General features: G+C 41.0%; 1 protein-coding gene across 8 annotated transcripts in view; it reads right to left on the reverse strand.

Moving 5' to 3' along the window:
• Positions 1-17,628, reverse strand: part of BAHCC1 (BAH domain and coiled-coil containing 1) — a 128,322-nt gene that overhangs the window by 99,015 nt on the left and 11,679 nt on the right. For 4 of the 8 annotated variants that reach the window (XM_087956009.1, XM_087956008.1, XM_026675760.2 and 1 more), the window contains exons 1-2: positions 12,179-12,413; positions 7,798-8,174 (exon numbers count right to left, since the gene is read on the reverse strand). In XM_087956009.1, the coding sequence (XP_087812135.1) occupies positions 7,798-7,963 (166 nt within the window). In that variant the 5' untranslated portion in view covers positions 7,964-8,174; positions 12,179-12,413. Of the gene's footprint in view, positions 1-7,797; positions 8,175-10,290; positions 10,836-12,178; positions 12,426-17,628 lie in introns of those variants that run through there. The other 4 variants (XM_087956005.1, XM_087956007.1, XM_087956006.1 and 1 more) reach the window with 3 other exon arrangements.

Raw genomic sequence — 17,628 nt, forward strand, 5'->3', positions numbered from 1 at the left:
TAAGAGTTTTGTTAAAATGAAGTGATATACCATCTACTGTAAGATTTGGCAGTCCTGAGCCTCAGCTTTGAAAATGGAGACGTTCTCTGTACTGCACAAATAAAAATACAAAAAAGGGATAAAATTCATTCCGGCTACTTTGTGTATTAAATGTCCAATTCCTAGGATTGGATGCCATTACATACCATTATCCTGGTCTTCCTTACTGATATGATCATACAGAGCACTGAAATGACATTCTAGAGTAAAGGCAGATGCCTCTATAAGAACATCAGAAGAAATCTATAGTAAATTTTGTTAATTTATCCCAACTAAAGTTTAACAGCCTCAAGACTTCTGTCATTATATGATACCCCTCTGTCTATAAGATGATTGTGGGCTTGCTGTAATAGCCCTTTTTAGTCACTTGAAAGAATTTTAATTGCTCAAAGGCTTTAGTACTAGTATGTGCTATTACTATGACATTCTAATTAGACGCATCAGCTATTTCAACTGTTTTAAAAGAATAATCAAAACTTGGCCCTGTAGATCTGGAAGCATAAAAAGTGTCTTGTTCGCTATTTTTATAAACTTTCTGAAGGAAAAATATCAGGAGAAAAGTTATATTGGCCATAAACTTCTCAGGAGTATACCCATTGCTATATGCTAATGTTCTCAGCATTTAAGATTACAGCCATATGCAAGCCTTGAATTTTACCTGCATCGACAAAGTCTGAAAATATGATATGCAAGATTTTTGTGTTTGGCTTAAATATATTCCACTGTGAGGATTCTTAGCTGTTTAGCCCAGAGTCCTAATGTTCATCTTTCTGGCTTGCATCCAGTTGGTATCCCCTGACTTATAGAAGACTTTTGTATGCTGGCTTTTGCAGCTGAATGGCTGCAGGGGGAATCACCAACAAAAAGAAAAAGAAAATAAGGTGGCTCTCTTCCACTGCCAAAATCTCTGCTATATCAGAGCATTCCATCAGCAAAGGAACACTATAAATATCATCTATATACCATCCTATTTACAGGCTGTACAGGCCCCATGTACAGTTCTCTCTGATAATATGAACTGAATGGATCAACATTAATGGAAATTTCTTAGGTATTAAGCAAATCAATAACTCACAAATTAAAGTAATTCAATTCAAAATAACACTGCATGTAAGGTTTATTTTTTTGGGGGGGAGGAGAGAATTAGGGATTTTGATTGTAGTGGGAAATGACTGGATGAATAAACAACCTAAATAACATTACTAAAGTGAGACTCCTCGAACTACTGTATTCAGACTTGTTTATTTTTAATGTTCTCTAAGTACGAAACAGAGCATAAAGACAACCATCTATAGGTAGACAATCACGTTTTATGGGCGATTCTGACCAGTTCTTCTAATTTCACTTTGATCCAATATTCACATTTCTGGTCTGAAATCAATTAAGTGCTTAATAAATCACTGAAATAGAAACTCACAGAGTTTCATTTATACACACACACATACACACACTCAGAAGAGTTATAAATCAGATGCCAATTTGCACTCCTGATTCCGTCAATGTTCTATGCATTTATGTGTACGAGTGTAAGGGAAAAATTGTATGGTTTGTGATATCCCCTGAAGTACACATCAACAATGAACAAAGCTAAGGAAAGTATGCGATTTTACATCTTCTGGTGACTGAGTGACTCTAAGCTCTTCTAAGTAGGTACATCCTTATTACATAAATGGAATTCTGCCAACAAAAGACTTTTTCTTGTCCAAGGCAGATAGATTTTTGTCTCCGGTGCAATGTTTTCAACACTTTTCTCTTTCTTGCACGCATACACACAGAATTCCACCGATTATCACAAATACCCTTTCTGATGGTCACTCGTGAGTCAAAACTTACTGATGGCTTTATTTTATTACTTATTGGGAATTATTGGTATTAATTCTATCAATCTAATTAGCTATTACGAGCCACATTTTAAATGCCAGTCTCCGCTGCACATTGCACAAGCCATTCTACCACCTTGTTTTACATATCAAAGGCAAACACTGACAAGAATGCAACCATGTGACATGGTAAAACTAAAATAATAGGGAAGCAGCACTCACAACTAATAGGACTGCCCTCTTTCTCTCATGTGTGTGCATGCATGCACAAATGCATGCGCAAACATGTATACACCCATACAAGGACAATCCATAGAATCAATTTGGTATATTCAATCATCTCAATACTTTCTGGTTTTAAAAGCACCCATCTTGAAGTCTGTTCTTAAAATGGAGGAAAAGAAAAGTGTTGATTCCTGACTCTGAAACCCCTGGTTTAATGTGCAAGGGGCATTTTTTGTGAATGGGTATTGCATAGAGAAATGAAAGGTAAAGAGAGATGCTGTGCTTTCACATTATTTATGCGTGTAGTCTGCATTAATGGCATATGCAAGTTGACAGCATACATCCTATCAACTTGCTGAAGTGTATCTTGATTGTTCAAACACACTCTTAAAGGTGCCCGATCATTTATCAAATTAAAATAACTGTGCTGTGTTCCAAAGGGCTTGGAATATCTGAATTGTATGCCAGCATTCCTGGTACCCCTTACATTTCTACATTTCACAACAAATCTTATTTTCCGAAGCACTCAACAAGCAAGGCAGATTTGTGTGGCTGAAGTGAAGAAATAGAACAAGGGAGGGAGGGAGGGATTGAAGGAGGGGGGCAAGGAAGGAAGGAAGGAAGGAAGGAAGGAAGGAAGGAAGGAAGGAAGGAAGGAAGGAAGGAAGGAAGGAAGGAAGGAAGGAAGGAAGGAAGGAAGGAAGGAAGGAAGGAAGGAAGGAAGGAAGGAAGGAAGGAAGGAAGGGATTTCCTCCCTCACAATCATATTGGTCCAGAAATATGCTATTTCATGGTTCTGGTTTGGGATTGTTGATTTTTGTTGTTTTGTTGTTCTGCTTTATGTCACAAACTTCAATACAAATATATTAATCCAGCAGGAAATGATGGAGTCCAGAAGGCTGACCAATTAAATTTAGACTCATGAAAAGTCATGAGTAGCTTGGTGGCTAGTAAAGTACATTTTTTATTAACTTGAACAATGTTTCTGTAAGAAGCAGAATTTTTCCCATGAATGGCCCTTATGTAATTTATTTAACTTTGTGAACCTTGCCAAGCCTTGAATATTTTTAGATTTTTCTATTCTAGGATTTGGCATTTCTTTCTTTTTTAATATAAAAGAAAGTGTGATTTTCTGAAATGGTATTTTTAGGCTTCTGCTTGTTATTTTAAACAGTCTTCCTTGATTTGGATTTGCATATGTTGAGCAGCCTCTGCTCAGGATTAGGTCGGTTTTGAAGATGCAGTCCTGAAAATTTTGCACTACAACAATTGCTTTGCATGTGGAAATACAGCTATGCCCCTAAATTAGCACACAGAGATTAGTTGCTACTGTGGAAAAAAATGTTTTATATGAATAATTAGACAAGATAGTGTTGCAATTCCTAGTGGAATAATGTACATTTCAAAAATGAACTTTAATTTCTGTGTTTGCATGTGTGCACACACTCATGTACAACCACAACTGCCTTGTGTAACCATGCGCGCCTTCTCATTCTTGTGCAAAAGATCAGCGCTGGCAGTTTCTAGTTGTTATCTCTGCATTGCTTTTCATGTCTCATGCCACTTGTCATTTATAAGTAAAGATGGTTAGAGTTTTTAGAATACACCTTTGAATATTAACTCCTTTAGCACCTATTCAGTGATGGCAACCATGTTGCAGAAATCAGATTGGATCATAATGAAGTATTTATTAAAATTTATTTTTTAAGAAATGTGGGGTCCAAGGGGGAAGTGATAATTTGGAATAGGGAGGATCCTTTTAGAGACCTCCTCTCTATAAAATCCCTGGTCCACCTTATTCCATTTAATGATAAATTAAATCTACTTGAAATTCTAGTACTCTTTTCAAAGCTCCCTTCCCCCACCCCAGCCTAGAATTACTGTGTCCATTTTCATTGAAACAAAATGTCTAAGATCTTTTGCCATGCTTACTACATCCATCCTGAACAGTGATTACTTTAGTTATCTGGGATGGCACAATTGTTTAACTTGTAAATGGGCAAGTTATCTCAAATACTTCCTATTTACTACTACTACTACAAAAAAACAACACCCCACCCTTAACAATGTGTGTATATACATAGTTGGTGAGATGGAATAGGTTTTAGGAAATTTCCTTCTACTATCTTTCTTTAGTCAGATTCTTGCTTGCATTTAAAAGAATCAACAGCAATGAGAAAATTCAAACAGCTTCAGGCAGGAATAATGATGAATAATACTGCTAATATCCCCCCCCCCTTTCTTTCTTTCTTTAAAATTTTCACAGCTTTGACTTTGGACCATCTGTATGGGAGATGCATGTGTGTGCACGCACACACATACGCACACAAATCTAATGCACAAAAAAATAATGAGACAAAACATTTTAATTGCACCTTTTGTGACAAGGTTACTAAAACAACACTTTTACCATAAAATTTCTACAGTGGGATTATAAAACTATCAGCACTCTGCTATAAGAAAAACAATTTGCTGAACATTAAAAGCTAACTTCAAAAATTCAAGGTCTCTATGGCCAGCTTTAAAACAGAAACCATTCAGGGGTAAGGACAGAGCAGGTTCAAGTTATCTCCATAAGGAGAGAATTCTAGAGAGGAGGAAGTGGTGGAATACATGCTTGATCAATGAACGTATGCCTTGTGGAATTTTGTCTGGGAACACGTAAAAATTAAGTCCTTTCTTGTAGAGCAGTTTGTGTTCCAATCTCTTCCCAGTGGATTTGCTTTATACCTGGCCTTCTGGAGCTCTGCTTTTAACACGTTTTGCTTCTTTTATTTCCGAAAAATGTGTGTTGGTTATCCTCAATGTAGGTTACAAATCCTTCCCAACTATTTTCTTTAACAAGTATCCTTCGCATATTTTAACATATCATGACTATCTTGAATCAGGGCCTTCTGTGTTTCTTCATCATATTAATCTAGATTACACAGATTATACAGATTAGGTTTAGGAGACATTAGTCAGCCACTCTTTATATAACAAGCATAGAAAATTATTTTAAAATGACTGAAATTCCATATAAACTTAGTCTGTGTATTCACACATTTCAAATTCTGGTTCTGGAGAGGACTTCCCCGTGCATCAGTGTCAAGATATCATCAATAATTTATTCTATTTATTGTCAGTTTGCTTCTTTAATCTAAAAGAAAAATGTGTTCAACTAAGCACGTTCTAAAGATATTTAAAAAAAGCAATCACAGCAACAATTTTAAAAATAATATTTCTAATTAGGAGCTCAGTAAAATACTCATATTTAAAACACACATAGTGGAAGAAAAAAATAGAAAGCAGAAAAAAGATCAATAGCAGGATTTCAAATAGCTTTGAAGCACAAGGCGTGTTGAATCCAGACTATGGAAGAAAAGCAGAGTGATTGACATAAATCATACTCCTCATCCAATTTGTCCAGGTTTGCATTTTAAAATGCCTTTCTGTTGTTGCTGAATTTTTTTAAAAAACAATTTCATTCTAATGAGCATCTTCAATTTTGTATGGGGCAGGTAAGTATGTAAAAAGAAGCATAAGATTAAAAAAAATAAAACTGATAAAACCCTACAGAATTATGATTCATTCATTTCAAATAAAGCACAAAGTATGTGTAGTTTGTTGCATTTGTTAGGAATTTTTTAAAATCTCATTATGCTAAAATTAATTAATAATTTGCAGCTGGATATGCCATTTAAAAAATAATAATAAATGTCTCCACTCTTGTTTGATTATTTTTATCCATTCTGGTTTACCTCATGCCATTCTTTTTAATCCATATACTAATTGTAATCCCATTAAAGCAGATATAATTTTATTACCATTCATAGTTTGTCAAGCTAGGAATAACGATGGCTGCTACTGCTGAGTTTAGAGAAAAATAAAAACTGTCACACATTTTCCTCTTCTGATGTTTAAAGTAACTTGTAAACAAAACTTAAGTGGCTGTGTGTGGTTTTGTAAATCTAAGATTAAATCCATACTTCCATAAATATATATCCCATAAACACCCTGTACACTCAAATGAAGGTACATACTACACATTCAGAGCTGGCCACAAAATCTGAAAAACTCAACCGTATGAGAAGCCCTAAAGGACAGAAATACATATAGCAAGTGGATTAAATAGAGAAGCTAGTTAAGTTACACTGGAAACATTAAACATTGAAGAAAAAAATGTTTCTAACACCAAATTATTTACTTCAGATAGGTCTTTTAAAAAGTAAAAAACAAACGCAGCAAGCCTACATCAGATTCTGTGAAAACAGAATGAATGGAAGACATTCTGAAGCATAGCCAGAATCTTGTAAATTTCAAAACCTCTCATTCAAAACCTCTCAAAACATCCATTACTTTTATTACAGTTTTCCCCTTCCAGCTTTGGGGTGAATGGGTGGGGGGGATTGTTACTATTGTTTGGGTTTTTGCATATTGATATATAAAACCTTATTCTAAATGGTAGATATACCATTCTGCTTTCGTAATGCCCCCCTTTGCTTCCAAAAAGATCTTAAACCAAGGATGGGCAACTTGAAATCCTGAGCTACTTTAGTGTCCCATTTTGTGCATGTGTTCTCACTAATGTTCTGCAGCCAACACCTGCTATTTTGCACACCCTCGCTGTCCCAGGCAATTAATTGATTAAAAATGGATGCCATGGATGATCTCTAAAGAACCTGGCGCATACCACCTCCCCGATTTTTCTTGCCAAACACTGTGTCTTCAGCAAGATACCACAAGCACTTGTTAAAACTAACACATGCACTGCAAAGCCCATTCTCACCCTGACACTTCACTTCAGGGCTTTATATAGAAACAGGATTTTCTAGTCTTATACCACCAGCTCCATTAATGCTCACCCCACACATACAGCTACCCTTAATCTGAAAGAGCATTTTGGGGGGAGGGGGTGCTCACCTTTCCCAAGCAAATAACAAGGGGGGGGGGGAGAAAGTGCCTTGTTTGTGCAAAAGAATTTCGTAAGGTTAATGCAAAAAAGGGGGGTTCCACTTTATTTTAGCCCTCTCCGACTAAGAAGAAAAACTCCATCGCCAGAGGGATCTGGGGACAGTAATATTAGTATTTTGCTAGATTTGCCAAAAATATTCATACATGCCCCAAAGCAAGCTACAGGAGTCCCGGGAATTCTGGGTCAGGAAGGGGTCGCCTCCGTTGCACTTCTGAACACCCCATTTCGCAGAGCCCCCTGAAAAGAGTGGGGCACGATTCCCTCCTTCCCTTCCTTCTCTCTCTCCCCCGATCCTATGAAATCTCTCGAGCAGGCGGGCTTTTCCCTCGCTCACACGCGCGAGGCTCCGCCGAGGCAGGCCTCGGGAAGGATTCTCCGCTTGCGGAGACTTTCAGAAAATATCCGCCAATGCACTGTCGGAGAGCGAAGAAAAAATAATAAAATAAAATCACCGAGCCGTTAAAATAAGGTTGCAAAAGAGGGCATTTGGAAAGTAGAAGTAAAACCGTTCCTATTTTTATTTCTCCCTTCGCAGCAACCGATGCAAAGAATCGATCTGCTGCAATATCACTCACACACCCTCCTTTTCTTTCTGAGGGAAAAGGAAAAAAAAAAAGGGCAGCTCAATCGGGCGCCCCTCCTTTGGTGCTGGCGACCCCTCCCTCGCCCCTCCGCAGTCAGGGCGCCCGAGCCTCCCCGCAGCTCTCCAAGGCCCCTCAGATCCCCTCCGCGCCTTTCACCCCGGCGCTCCGCACTGACCTGTGTGCGTAGCCATGGAGATGGGCGAGGGGAAGTATTTCCCGGGCTGGAAGTGTCCTCCGTGCTGCACCGAGTTGTGCCCGGCGGAAGCGAGGCGGCTGGAGCTGTTGCGATGGCCCCGCTCGGCCAGGAGGGGAGGCGGAGGCGCGAAATCCCGGCCATCCATACCGGGGCTGCGCTTCCACGACCAGAGCCCCCGGCAGGAAAGGGGCTGCGGGACGGTCTTGCAGCGGGCAAAGATTCGCCCCCCTTCCCGGGAAAGGGAAATCTGCAGGACGCAGGAGCGGGGAAGGAAGGGGCTCCCCTCAACACGAGGCTAATCGTATCCCTCCAAGAGGCCTCCGCTTCTCGTGGCACCGGCGATCTGGCCTCATTCTCTGCAAGGCAAAAGGAGAAGATCAAGCGCGTGAGGAAGCCGTCGGCGCTGGACGGATTGGATTAACCGCGGACACCGAGGGCGAGGAGCGGCGACCCAGTCCTAGAAGCCCCGCTGATGGGTTTCCCCAAAAAAACCCCGAGACTGTGGAAACTAATTCTGCCCCCACACGCACCCGCGCCGCTTTCTACGTCTCTCCCTTGTTTGCCGCCTGCCTTTCCTTTGTCGAAGGGAGCAACTGGTTCTTACGGGCTACATGGCGACAACCAGATTTAAAACAAATACCACATCGAACTCTTTTCAAAAGAAATCTACGTGGAAAAATAGAAAATGCAACAATGCGGCGCTTCCGGGCCTTGTACTTTGGATTACGGCGGCAGCGAAGCGGAGAAGAGATTCAGATAAAGCGAGAGGGCCCGTAAGATGAAAACTGGAGCGGTGGCTCCAGTGTAATGGGAGGGCGAGGTGGTTGGAGGAGGAAAAAAACGCTAAGTTTTATTTGTTGTAGTTCTGTTCAACTGCGGTATTTGTAATTTTGAACTGATCAGTGTTCTGTGATTACTTTGGTTATTTCTTTGCTGCGGTATCTAGACGAAGTAAATCTTCAAATGGACAGTTTTTAAAATGTTAATGTTAGGGTTAATGTCTTTCGTTTGCCCCTATGGTTAAGTGTGATCCCTTTCTATACATATGTAAGGGTGGAAGGAATGAGGGTTATCTTTGGTTTGCTAGCTTCCCTGTTTACAAACCAGTTGCCTTGATGCAATCCAAAAGAACGCGTTTCTTGCGCAGACCCCAGATGAGGGCAAGAGTTTGCTGGGCTTCAATTACTCAAGCTTAGAAATAAATATTTCACTGTAGACACTTGAGTGGCAAAGTCCTGCATTCCTCCTTCAAGGGCAGGGGTTTAAATTCTACAACTGTATTCTTAGACAAAACAGTTATGTAAGGTTCTTCCTGTGCATTCATTCCGTTTACACATAAGGGGTTTCTGGCTTAGACCCAATGTGTGTAACATTAGGCCAAGAGGAAGGAGGGGGGATAAAAAGATTTCAAACCCACCCACCCCTTTCCCCCCCCCCCCTTCAGACTTGTGCTGCACTGAAAGATTGCACTAGCTTCTGGATACAAAAAAATGTGCATCTCCCGTATAATAAACCCCTCACTGAGCTATCAATGGAGATCTAATGCTTCCACAGGGGGAACTGAGGGGGACCCACATTATTTTCTTCCTTTACAGTGAGGTGGTGGTTCATCCTATGTATCTGTTCTTATACAGAAGTTGTTTGAAGGATCCATAGCCCATTCAACCCATACTGAAAGTAACTCCATACTGAACATGCTTACTGATTAACAATCTGGGAGAAAGGGAAAACACATTTGCTTACCTTAATGTGTCATGATTGGAACAATGAAACAATTTTTTTTTTTATTTACTGAACACTATTTTAAATGGTTAGGTATAAAGCTTTTAACTCTTAACATTACTCTACTACTTGGTGTTTGTGATTTAATCTATAACTGAAAACAAGGGTATTATTAAATGACTACATATTTGCACAGCGGATAAGATTACACATGCACACACACACATGTGTATATGTGTGCATGCACACAGCTACATAAGAGGAAAAAAGAAATAGGGAGAGCCTTCTGTTGTAAGCAAATGGAACCATTACATATAAAAAGACAAGAGTTTCTTTATTACTGGAAATTTTAATCATCTATATTTTGCAGTTGGGGGAATTATAAGAAAAATGTATATTCTTATTACCTCCCACCCACCCTGTTTAACAGTAAAAAAATCTTTCCAGAGAAGCAGCAGTAAAAAAATAAGACTGGAGGGAGGGGGTCATGGAAGAGTTGAAGCCTGGAAGACAAAAGCGAAATTAGCAACTTCAGCAAGTTTGAATTGATACATCAATATGAAGGGAACATTGTGTATTGGTTTACCTCCCTTCCCCCTTCTTATGATTTTAAAAAATATTTGCATATTTAAGGGAGGAAAGTATATCAGACTGAAATAAACCAGCCGATTGGAAATCCTGATTATAATATAGGTGGAGGTAAAGTTTTAGCATCAGCGTTCCAGGAACAGCACTTTTGCTACCACATACCGTGCAGAGGATTTGTTCTAAGGTAGGATCCATTTTGGCAATTGCTAGAGCCGAAAGAGGAAAAGCCAAACCAACGTTTCTCCAAACCGGCAAGGGAGCTGATGTGCAGCGGGTGGACCCCCCTGATCCAGTCATCTAAATCAGGAACGATCTTGCCTTCGATCTTCCTTGTCTTCCATTCGGCGGGGCCGAAAAAGACGATTCTTTACAAGCAGGAGGACTCGTCGCCGAAGAGAGCGAGGTACCTTACTTTAGAATCAAAAACCGAGCTCGGACTTCCAAAGGAACAAAAGGACGATGTACATTTGCACGGTTCGGTTCCAGCGAGCTACGCCCGCCTCTCTGGTTTTGTTTTATTTGGGGCAAGGAAGGGAACGGGGTGGGGGTGGGGGTAGAATAATCCAGCGGTAGGTTCTCTGGTCAATTGTACTGAGTCGCCAAGGTTTTGCGCGGACTAGAAATATGCTCTACTCTCCAAGAGGTGGACGAAGAAAGAAACTGAAGATCCGGCAGGGTTCAAACGCTTCGGCGCACTGCTCTCGGGCCTTGTCGGAAAAAACAAAAAGGGTGAGGAAGCCTCTGCTGTGCTAAGTCCTTCTCTTAGCCCATCGGAGATCTCTCTCGAGAGCGGCAGTCATCAAAAGGGTCTGCCGCTGCTACAACCCGAAGGCTGCTAAAAAAAACCTCTCAGAGATCTCTCCCAAATTGTGGGGATTTTTCCTCTCCCAGCTAAAAGCATTTGGAACAAATTTCATTTTGTTTAGATATTTAATTGCTTGCTTCCCCCAGAATCGTTTTTTATTGTTTTGCAAAGTAACAATGATTATTATTAATGAAAAGGAAGCGAGGCTGAAGTTGTTTCGATATATCAGATATATCGTGCTGAGAAACAAGGCCACCACCCAAAGCATTTGGGGCATTTTAAAATCAAACGATTATCGCAATCGTTGCGCACAGGCAGAGAGATTGAGAGAAAGAGGAACATGCCGAGAAACAAAAGCTTGCCACTGAATTATTCAGTTTCGAGAAACCTTTTCCGACCGTCAAAAATCAACTATGGTTCATCGTTTTAAACTGAACCCAAACAAATAAGACAGATTTTCTTCTTTTTTACTTAAAAAAAAAAATCCTTGTGAGGCATCTTAACGGCATTTTCCTCCACGGCAAAACACATTTACCTTATTGTGCGGAAGATCAGTTGATACATGCGCACACCCCGGCGGGTAAATAAATAAAAATGCGTATTTTTTATTGTTTTCATTTTTCATTGTAATTTAGAACCCTCAGGAATTCAAGTATTTTCTGATGCAGAGCATCTTGAACATACAGCAGGAAGGAATCAAAATCACAAGATCTATATTATGATTCTTTTGAAAGAAAAATGGAGGCTGCAAATTTACATGAATTCCTTTTGCCACAATACCTATTTGCCACAATGCCCGTTTGTTTTCCTTGCAAAGCAACCATTTACAGTTCCATTTTTAAAAAGAGCAGACTGATTAGAATTTCAGGTAAGAAATATGCGAACAATCATAGATTTTGTTAGCACTACACGGAGCAGTGCACAAAATTTCCAGGAAATAGAAAGACATTTAAAAAATAAAATACGAACATGCATATATCTGATAAGTTTGCATTTCGTTAAAAACAATATATACTTCCTTTCCCAAAGGAAGTTTTTTTAATCAATTTAGTTTGAGGAATGGATAATTGTTACATTTTTCAATCGCCAGATATTGCATTGCTTTTAAATATATACATTTTTTTGCAGCAATGGTTCCGCTTATTTGTATAAGAATGACCATTGTGCAGGTATACATATTAACAAAAAATAATTTATCAAAAAATCATGAACGTTCGAAATGCTAAATAAATTTTAGTTACTTACTGGAGGGAGGGGTGTTCCTTTGCACAGAGGGAACGCAATACAATTAAATCAGTGAGTGGGACTTTGTATTCCTATTGGTATTTGCACTGTGCTGACTGTTGCACTGTAAATGCACTGGCTGCTGCTCCTTGCAGAAAGGAAAAAAGACCCTGTCGCGAGCTTCAGCTTCCCCAGCCTCGTATCTCAGTCCTACAAGCAACTCTCCCTTGCATACTAATAAGCTCGTGCCACTCACTCAGGGTGAGCACGCTCACTGATTGGACGCCTTGTCCTCCACGGTAATAAGCTCGTGCCACTCTCTCTGCGTAAACAGGCTTCCCAATAGGTTGGCGTGGGGCCAGGGAACTGCCAATCAGAGAACAGCAGGACTACTACTCAATCTCATGGCGCCTAATTCAAGTCCCTACAGTTGCGCATCTCCCCTCGCGCAGCTTCCCTTTGCTTAGCTGAATGGAAATGCGTAGCAATGCGAAGCGGGAGGGAGGAAAGAGAGGGGAGAAAGGAGAGAGAGAGGGAGAGAAAGAAAACCTTTGCAGAATGGGGTTAGGGAGTCCCACCAGAAAGCTGCTTCAGCTCGTAGCCATGCACTCACGCCAATCAGCTGGGCAGCGAAGGGATACTTTTTGGTACTCCTTTCGCTTTGATAAATTGGCCGATGCGCTACAACAGCAAAAGTGGGTAATCAGAGCACTGTACAGATCAGGACGTCAGAGACTGCGTTGCCTGCCCTCCGGCAGCTTTTAAGAGTTACTTGACAAACGAAATACCAAGAGACTTAGAGCGATTTAGGTCCTAAGTATGCTCTTATAGTTCACTTGAGTCTTCAGCGCCTGTGGATTTGTCTTTAAACAAGTCGAAGAGCCGAATCGCTTTGCCGCCACCCTAAATGGGCGTTTTGCAAGCTCAGGAAAGTCCCTTTGCTAGGTTTCTTGCTCACAAACACATGCAAAAGTCCTTTTGTGGTTTATCAAAACTGGAGGTTTGTTTGTAATACGGTCGTTCTTTCCTTTCCCTTTTTTGTCTCCTACGCTTCACATTTCCGTTAAGACTTCCTACCCACCTCTAACACCAACATATGCTGTAAATTGCCACTTTTCTTGTAAATAGGACAGTCATAGACACGTTTTCCTCGCTGTATGATACCATCGCTCCCAAGGCCCATTTTAACGCTGAAACCACACTGCATAAAGACTTCAAACGGCTTCGTACCGGCAATTGAGAGGTTAACCGCATAGGCTTTAGTTTCTCTCCCACCCCCTTCAGTCTTCCCTTCCCTACTTCCAGGAGACGCCTTGATTGGTTGGCAGTCTCCCAGCCCGCTGTCCATCATCCAGTGTAAACAAGGCGCTGATTGGCTGCCCGCCAGTCCACACTGGACTGCCTGAAAAAAGCAATTACTGGCCCCGCGGTTTGCAGGGGGCCCGGGGCTGGTTTGATGAAAGGAGATAAGCTGGGGACTGTTTCCAGCGCGCACACACCCAATGCACTCCCCCCCCTTCCCTGAGGCAGAGCCTACTGTCCCTTGAGCCAAAAGAAGGTCAAAGAGTGGAGAGGATCAAAAGGAGGAAAGAAAAGGGGAAACGGACTGAGTCCCTATTAGCGATTTTGAAAGTAAAGCCATTCATTCAAGGCAGGTTTGGTGCTTCGGTGACCGGAGGGATCGGGGGGAGGGGCGCACTGATCAGCGGGGACTCCTCCCTTTACAGATTCGGGGTCTAAGGACTCGGCGGTGCAGCTACGTAGGATAAGCAGCAAAGCTAGGAAATGCCTCGCTGTTAAAAGGGGACGAGGAAGGGAAGGCTGCGAGAGAATGCCCGGGAAGCCGTGAGCCGACTTCTCCCTCTGGATAGAACACGACGCTACGGAAAAGTCGATTTCATATGCCCCGCTGCATTTATAACCTCGGTCCAGAGCCTCACAAATTTCAGACAGGAGGAGCAAACTGGATCCATCTTGAGTGCGCAAAAGTCTACGCCTCCGGGAGAACGTCCCGCTTTGGCACAGGCGGAATCTATAGCGAAGCTAACCGGGAGAAATGTCAGTTCCAGCGATCGAACGAGGTTGAAGGACGTGTGTGTGTGTGTGCGCGCACACGCGATGCCATTGCAGCGGCTGGGAGGCTCAGAATTCTCTCCAGCCCCCCCCCCCTACTCGTGATTACGATTATTTTAAAAAAATTAAAAGGAGCCTAATTGATTTAAAAATGCAGAATAAATCAAAATAACCCGTAAGAGATATTAGATTACAATGGAGCTATTCATTAACCAGAGGGGCGAATTAAATTAAAAAGCAGCGAGTGAATATGTGTGTGTGTGTACTCCATACTTATGTGTATGCCTTAGTTAAAGGAGAGTGAACTTGAGTTTTCGATGATGATGATGGGGTTTGCTAAAACCATGCACCCATTGAATATCCAGAGGAGAAAAAAAAAATCCCTATCCCAATATCCCAACCCTCTATATGCTGATAAAATACTCAATTTGATCAGCACCTTCCAAGTAGTGGTGAGAGTTTTTCATTATTAATACTATAGCTGTTCTTTACATCACATTGTTAATGGATTAATTATTGTAAGTAACTTAAATAACAAAAGCATCCACAGTTTGCAATCTTGTGCCCAAGCCAGAGTGGGCGTTTGAACAAGATGAAACACCAAACATGCTAGGCCCCAGTTACTTTCCAGATATTTTAGACGAAAAATTACACGGAGAGTGCAAACCTGAGACTTTCTGCTAATAAATATATGTTCCAAAAAGAAATTACAAACACACAAAAACTGAATTTTAAAAAGTTAGGCAGGGGAATATATAATTCTGAAAGGAGCCCTATTTGGGGCCAGGGGGAAAGAAGGAGGGAGGGAGTGGTTCCTGAAAAGGAGAGTTGGGGCTCGTAGGTCTCATAAAGAGGGAAGAACTGAAAGCAAAGGCACTTTTCAACTCATCCCTTCTGCTGGGAACACAAGGCCCTATCAGAAAACATATAGGTTCAAAGCAGAGATTTGAAGGAGAAAGAGGCCATTCTACAGGCAAAAACTAAACAGGAAAAAACTACACTTGCAGCAGCAAATCTGACACATTTATGTTTATATACATACACACACACAGGAGATGACAATGAGAGGACAAGAAAGCTGTGTGTCTGTCTGTGTACGCAAGCTCCGAAAGTCTTCAACCCGCTCGATCTTGCTGTTTATCTAGGCCCTCAGCCAGAACATCCACTGATAGGCGTGGGAAGGGGTCAGAAGGGATTCAGTTGGATCTGTCTGCAAGGCAGAGTGGGCCTTACAAAACAACAAGCTGCTGCAATGCCTGGATTACCTCCCCACATTAGAACAGGATCTTTAAAAAAATGCGAAGCAACTTTTGATTCCTGCAGATTCTTCTGGGGGGATAGGAGCCATGGTGAAACAGAACTTGTTTACCTAAATGATCTTAGGTCCCCCTGTCTTCTGAAATAAAACCGGAGGAAGAATAGGGACTGGGAGTTTCCAACTGGTTGTGCTGCCCTTATTTTCCTTTAAGGTGTCCTGTATTTCCATCTCTAGATTGTCTTTCTGCTCCTCCTTTTATTCCCACTCGGGCAGAGAGAAAATTTCTCGCTCAGTTGGACAATGGCTTCCTAGTCGAACCAGCCTCTCCCCGACCTCACTTCCATTTCCCTGGACAGAGAGCCCTTCAGTGGCCCCACGGGATCTGTCTGCAAGGCAGAAAGGGCCTTGGTACAAGGAATCCTTGCTGGTTTCCAAGGTTTGGAGTCTTAAAAGACTTAAGGAAGACTTAACAATTCCATCTCTTTTCCATGCAAGAGAGGAAATGCCACCTCAGGGTACTCTGCCTTTTGCGATAGAAGAATATTGGCTCTATTCAAACATTACAGACACAAATTGCAACGTGAACAAGAGTCACCCACTTGATCCTAAATATATTTGCCCGGAGTAAGCAAGCTGGCTACTTTGGCGTGAATTTCTTTATATTTCTTTAATCTGGATTTATTAAATTATTTATTTACAATCTTGGAAAGCAGTGCAACAGCAGGATCCTCATCCTATTTACCGAGAAATAATTGCCAACTGGCCGAGAATACCTTCCCAGTTAAGCAAAACTGTAGTGCCAATGTCCCTCCAGAGGAAGTCACTTGTTTCAGTAGGTTTAGGATCACAGTTTTAAGTCAAAATTAAGTCTGTGGTGCATTGAAACCTATGTAACTTTTCCACAGGCAAATGTAGCTAGTTTGTGAAGGAAGCAATTTCCCCATGATGGTGAGACAGCAAATCCTGTTGCCTTCAGTGGGTTTTCTCCAGATAACATATAGGAAGGCTGCAGGATCAAATACTCTACAGGCAGACTTCCACAAAAGCCAATCCTTTTAACTTTGAATAGATTTCTGGGCCTGGTGCACAGAACCGCTCCTCTTGGTAAACTTTCGGGAGGAACACTGATCCAGGAGAGGACTTCATCCACTGTTTTGAGGTGTATATTTACTGATTGTTTGTTTGTTTGTTTGTAAGTGCATGGAAAGATAGGTGTAAGTTGAGGTATAGGATGCAACAGTAGTTCCAGATTTATTTTGTTGTGAGTTGGGGCCAGGAAAGAAATGGTTTAGGGTGTTTGTTCTTTCAGGTGGTGTTTGGTTGTGAATGTGCCAGGTCTCTGCAAAAGCAGCAGTTGCCTTGCAGTGGCGAATGGATGGAAGGGTAATTAATGCAAAGTGACTGATTGCTCTTGAAGAAGGCCGGTCCAGCAAAGGAGATTGTCCCTGGTCACCCAAGCGTCTCCTGATTGACAGTCTCTTTTCCCTCTCTCAGCCTAGGGCAAAGTACCCCAGTGCTGCATATTAAGCCCAGAACAGCAAAATCTCAGATTGTTTGAAAGCTTGCTTTTATTTTGATTTTAAGGTGACTATATTCAGTCTAATTGTTATTGGACTAGGGAATTAAGTATTATTTTGTTTGAAAATTAAAAACAAATGCCAAGGTCACAAATTAAGAAATAGGGGTAGGGGGGAGAAAAAGAGAGAAACAAAGCATAGGCAAGTAAGGCAGAGGTGGACCTTGGGGCGGATGAATGCAATTGAAGAGAAAGGAAATGGGGAAATTGGGCTTGGGTTGGTTTAATGTATAAATAAATTAGCTTCCTGCACCTCTCATTTTTTTGTAACCCTTTTAAATTTTGGATTAAAAAACAATCCTTGGATATTTCCTTTTTTTAAAAAAATGAAGATTAAAAATCCCATTCCTCAATTTATTCTTCACATTTAAAAAAAATGAAAGTAGATTTTAAATTCCATGGCTATTGTTTAATTCTTGTATTTTGAAAACTTCTTTGGTTCTACAGTCCTGTTTCTTTTGTTAAAATCTTTCTATCTTTCTTTCTTTCTCTTTCTTTTCTTTTCTTTCTCTTTTCTTTTTCCAGTTGTTAAATAACTTTAAACAGGAGTGGTATAAACCCAGG

This window comes from Notechis scutatus, chromosome 2 (genome assembly GCF_049901735.1).
Source record: "Notechis scutatus isolate UNSWTSFEM ecotype Mainland chromosome 2, rNotScu1.2, whole genome shotgun sequence".
NCBI classification, from domain to species: domain Eukaryota; kingdom Metazoa; phylum Chordata; class Lepidosauria; order Squamata; family Elapidae; genus Notechis; species Notechis scutatus.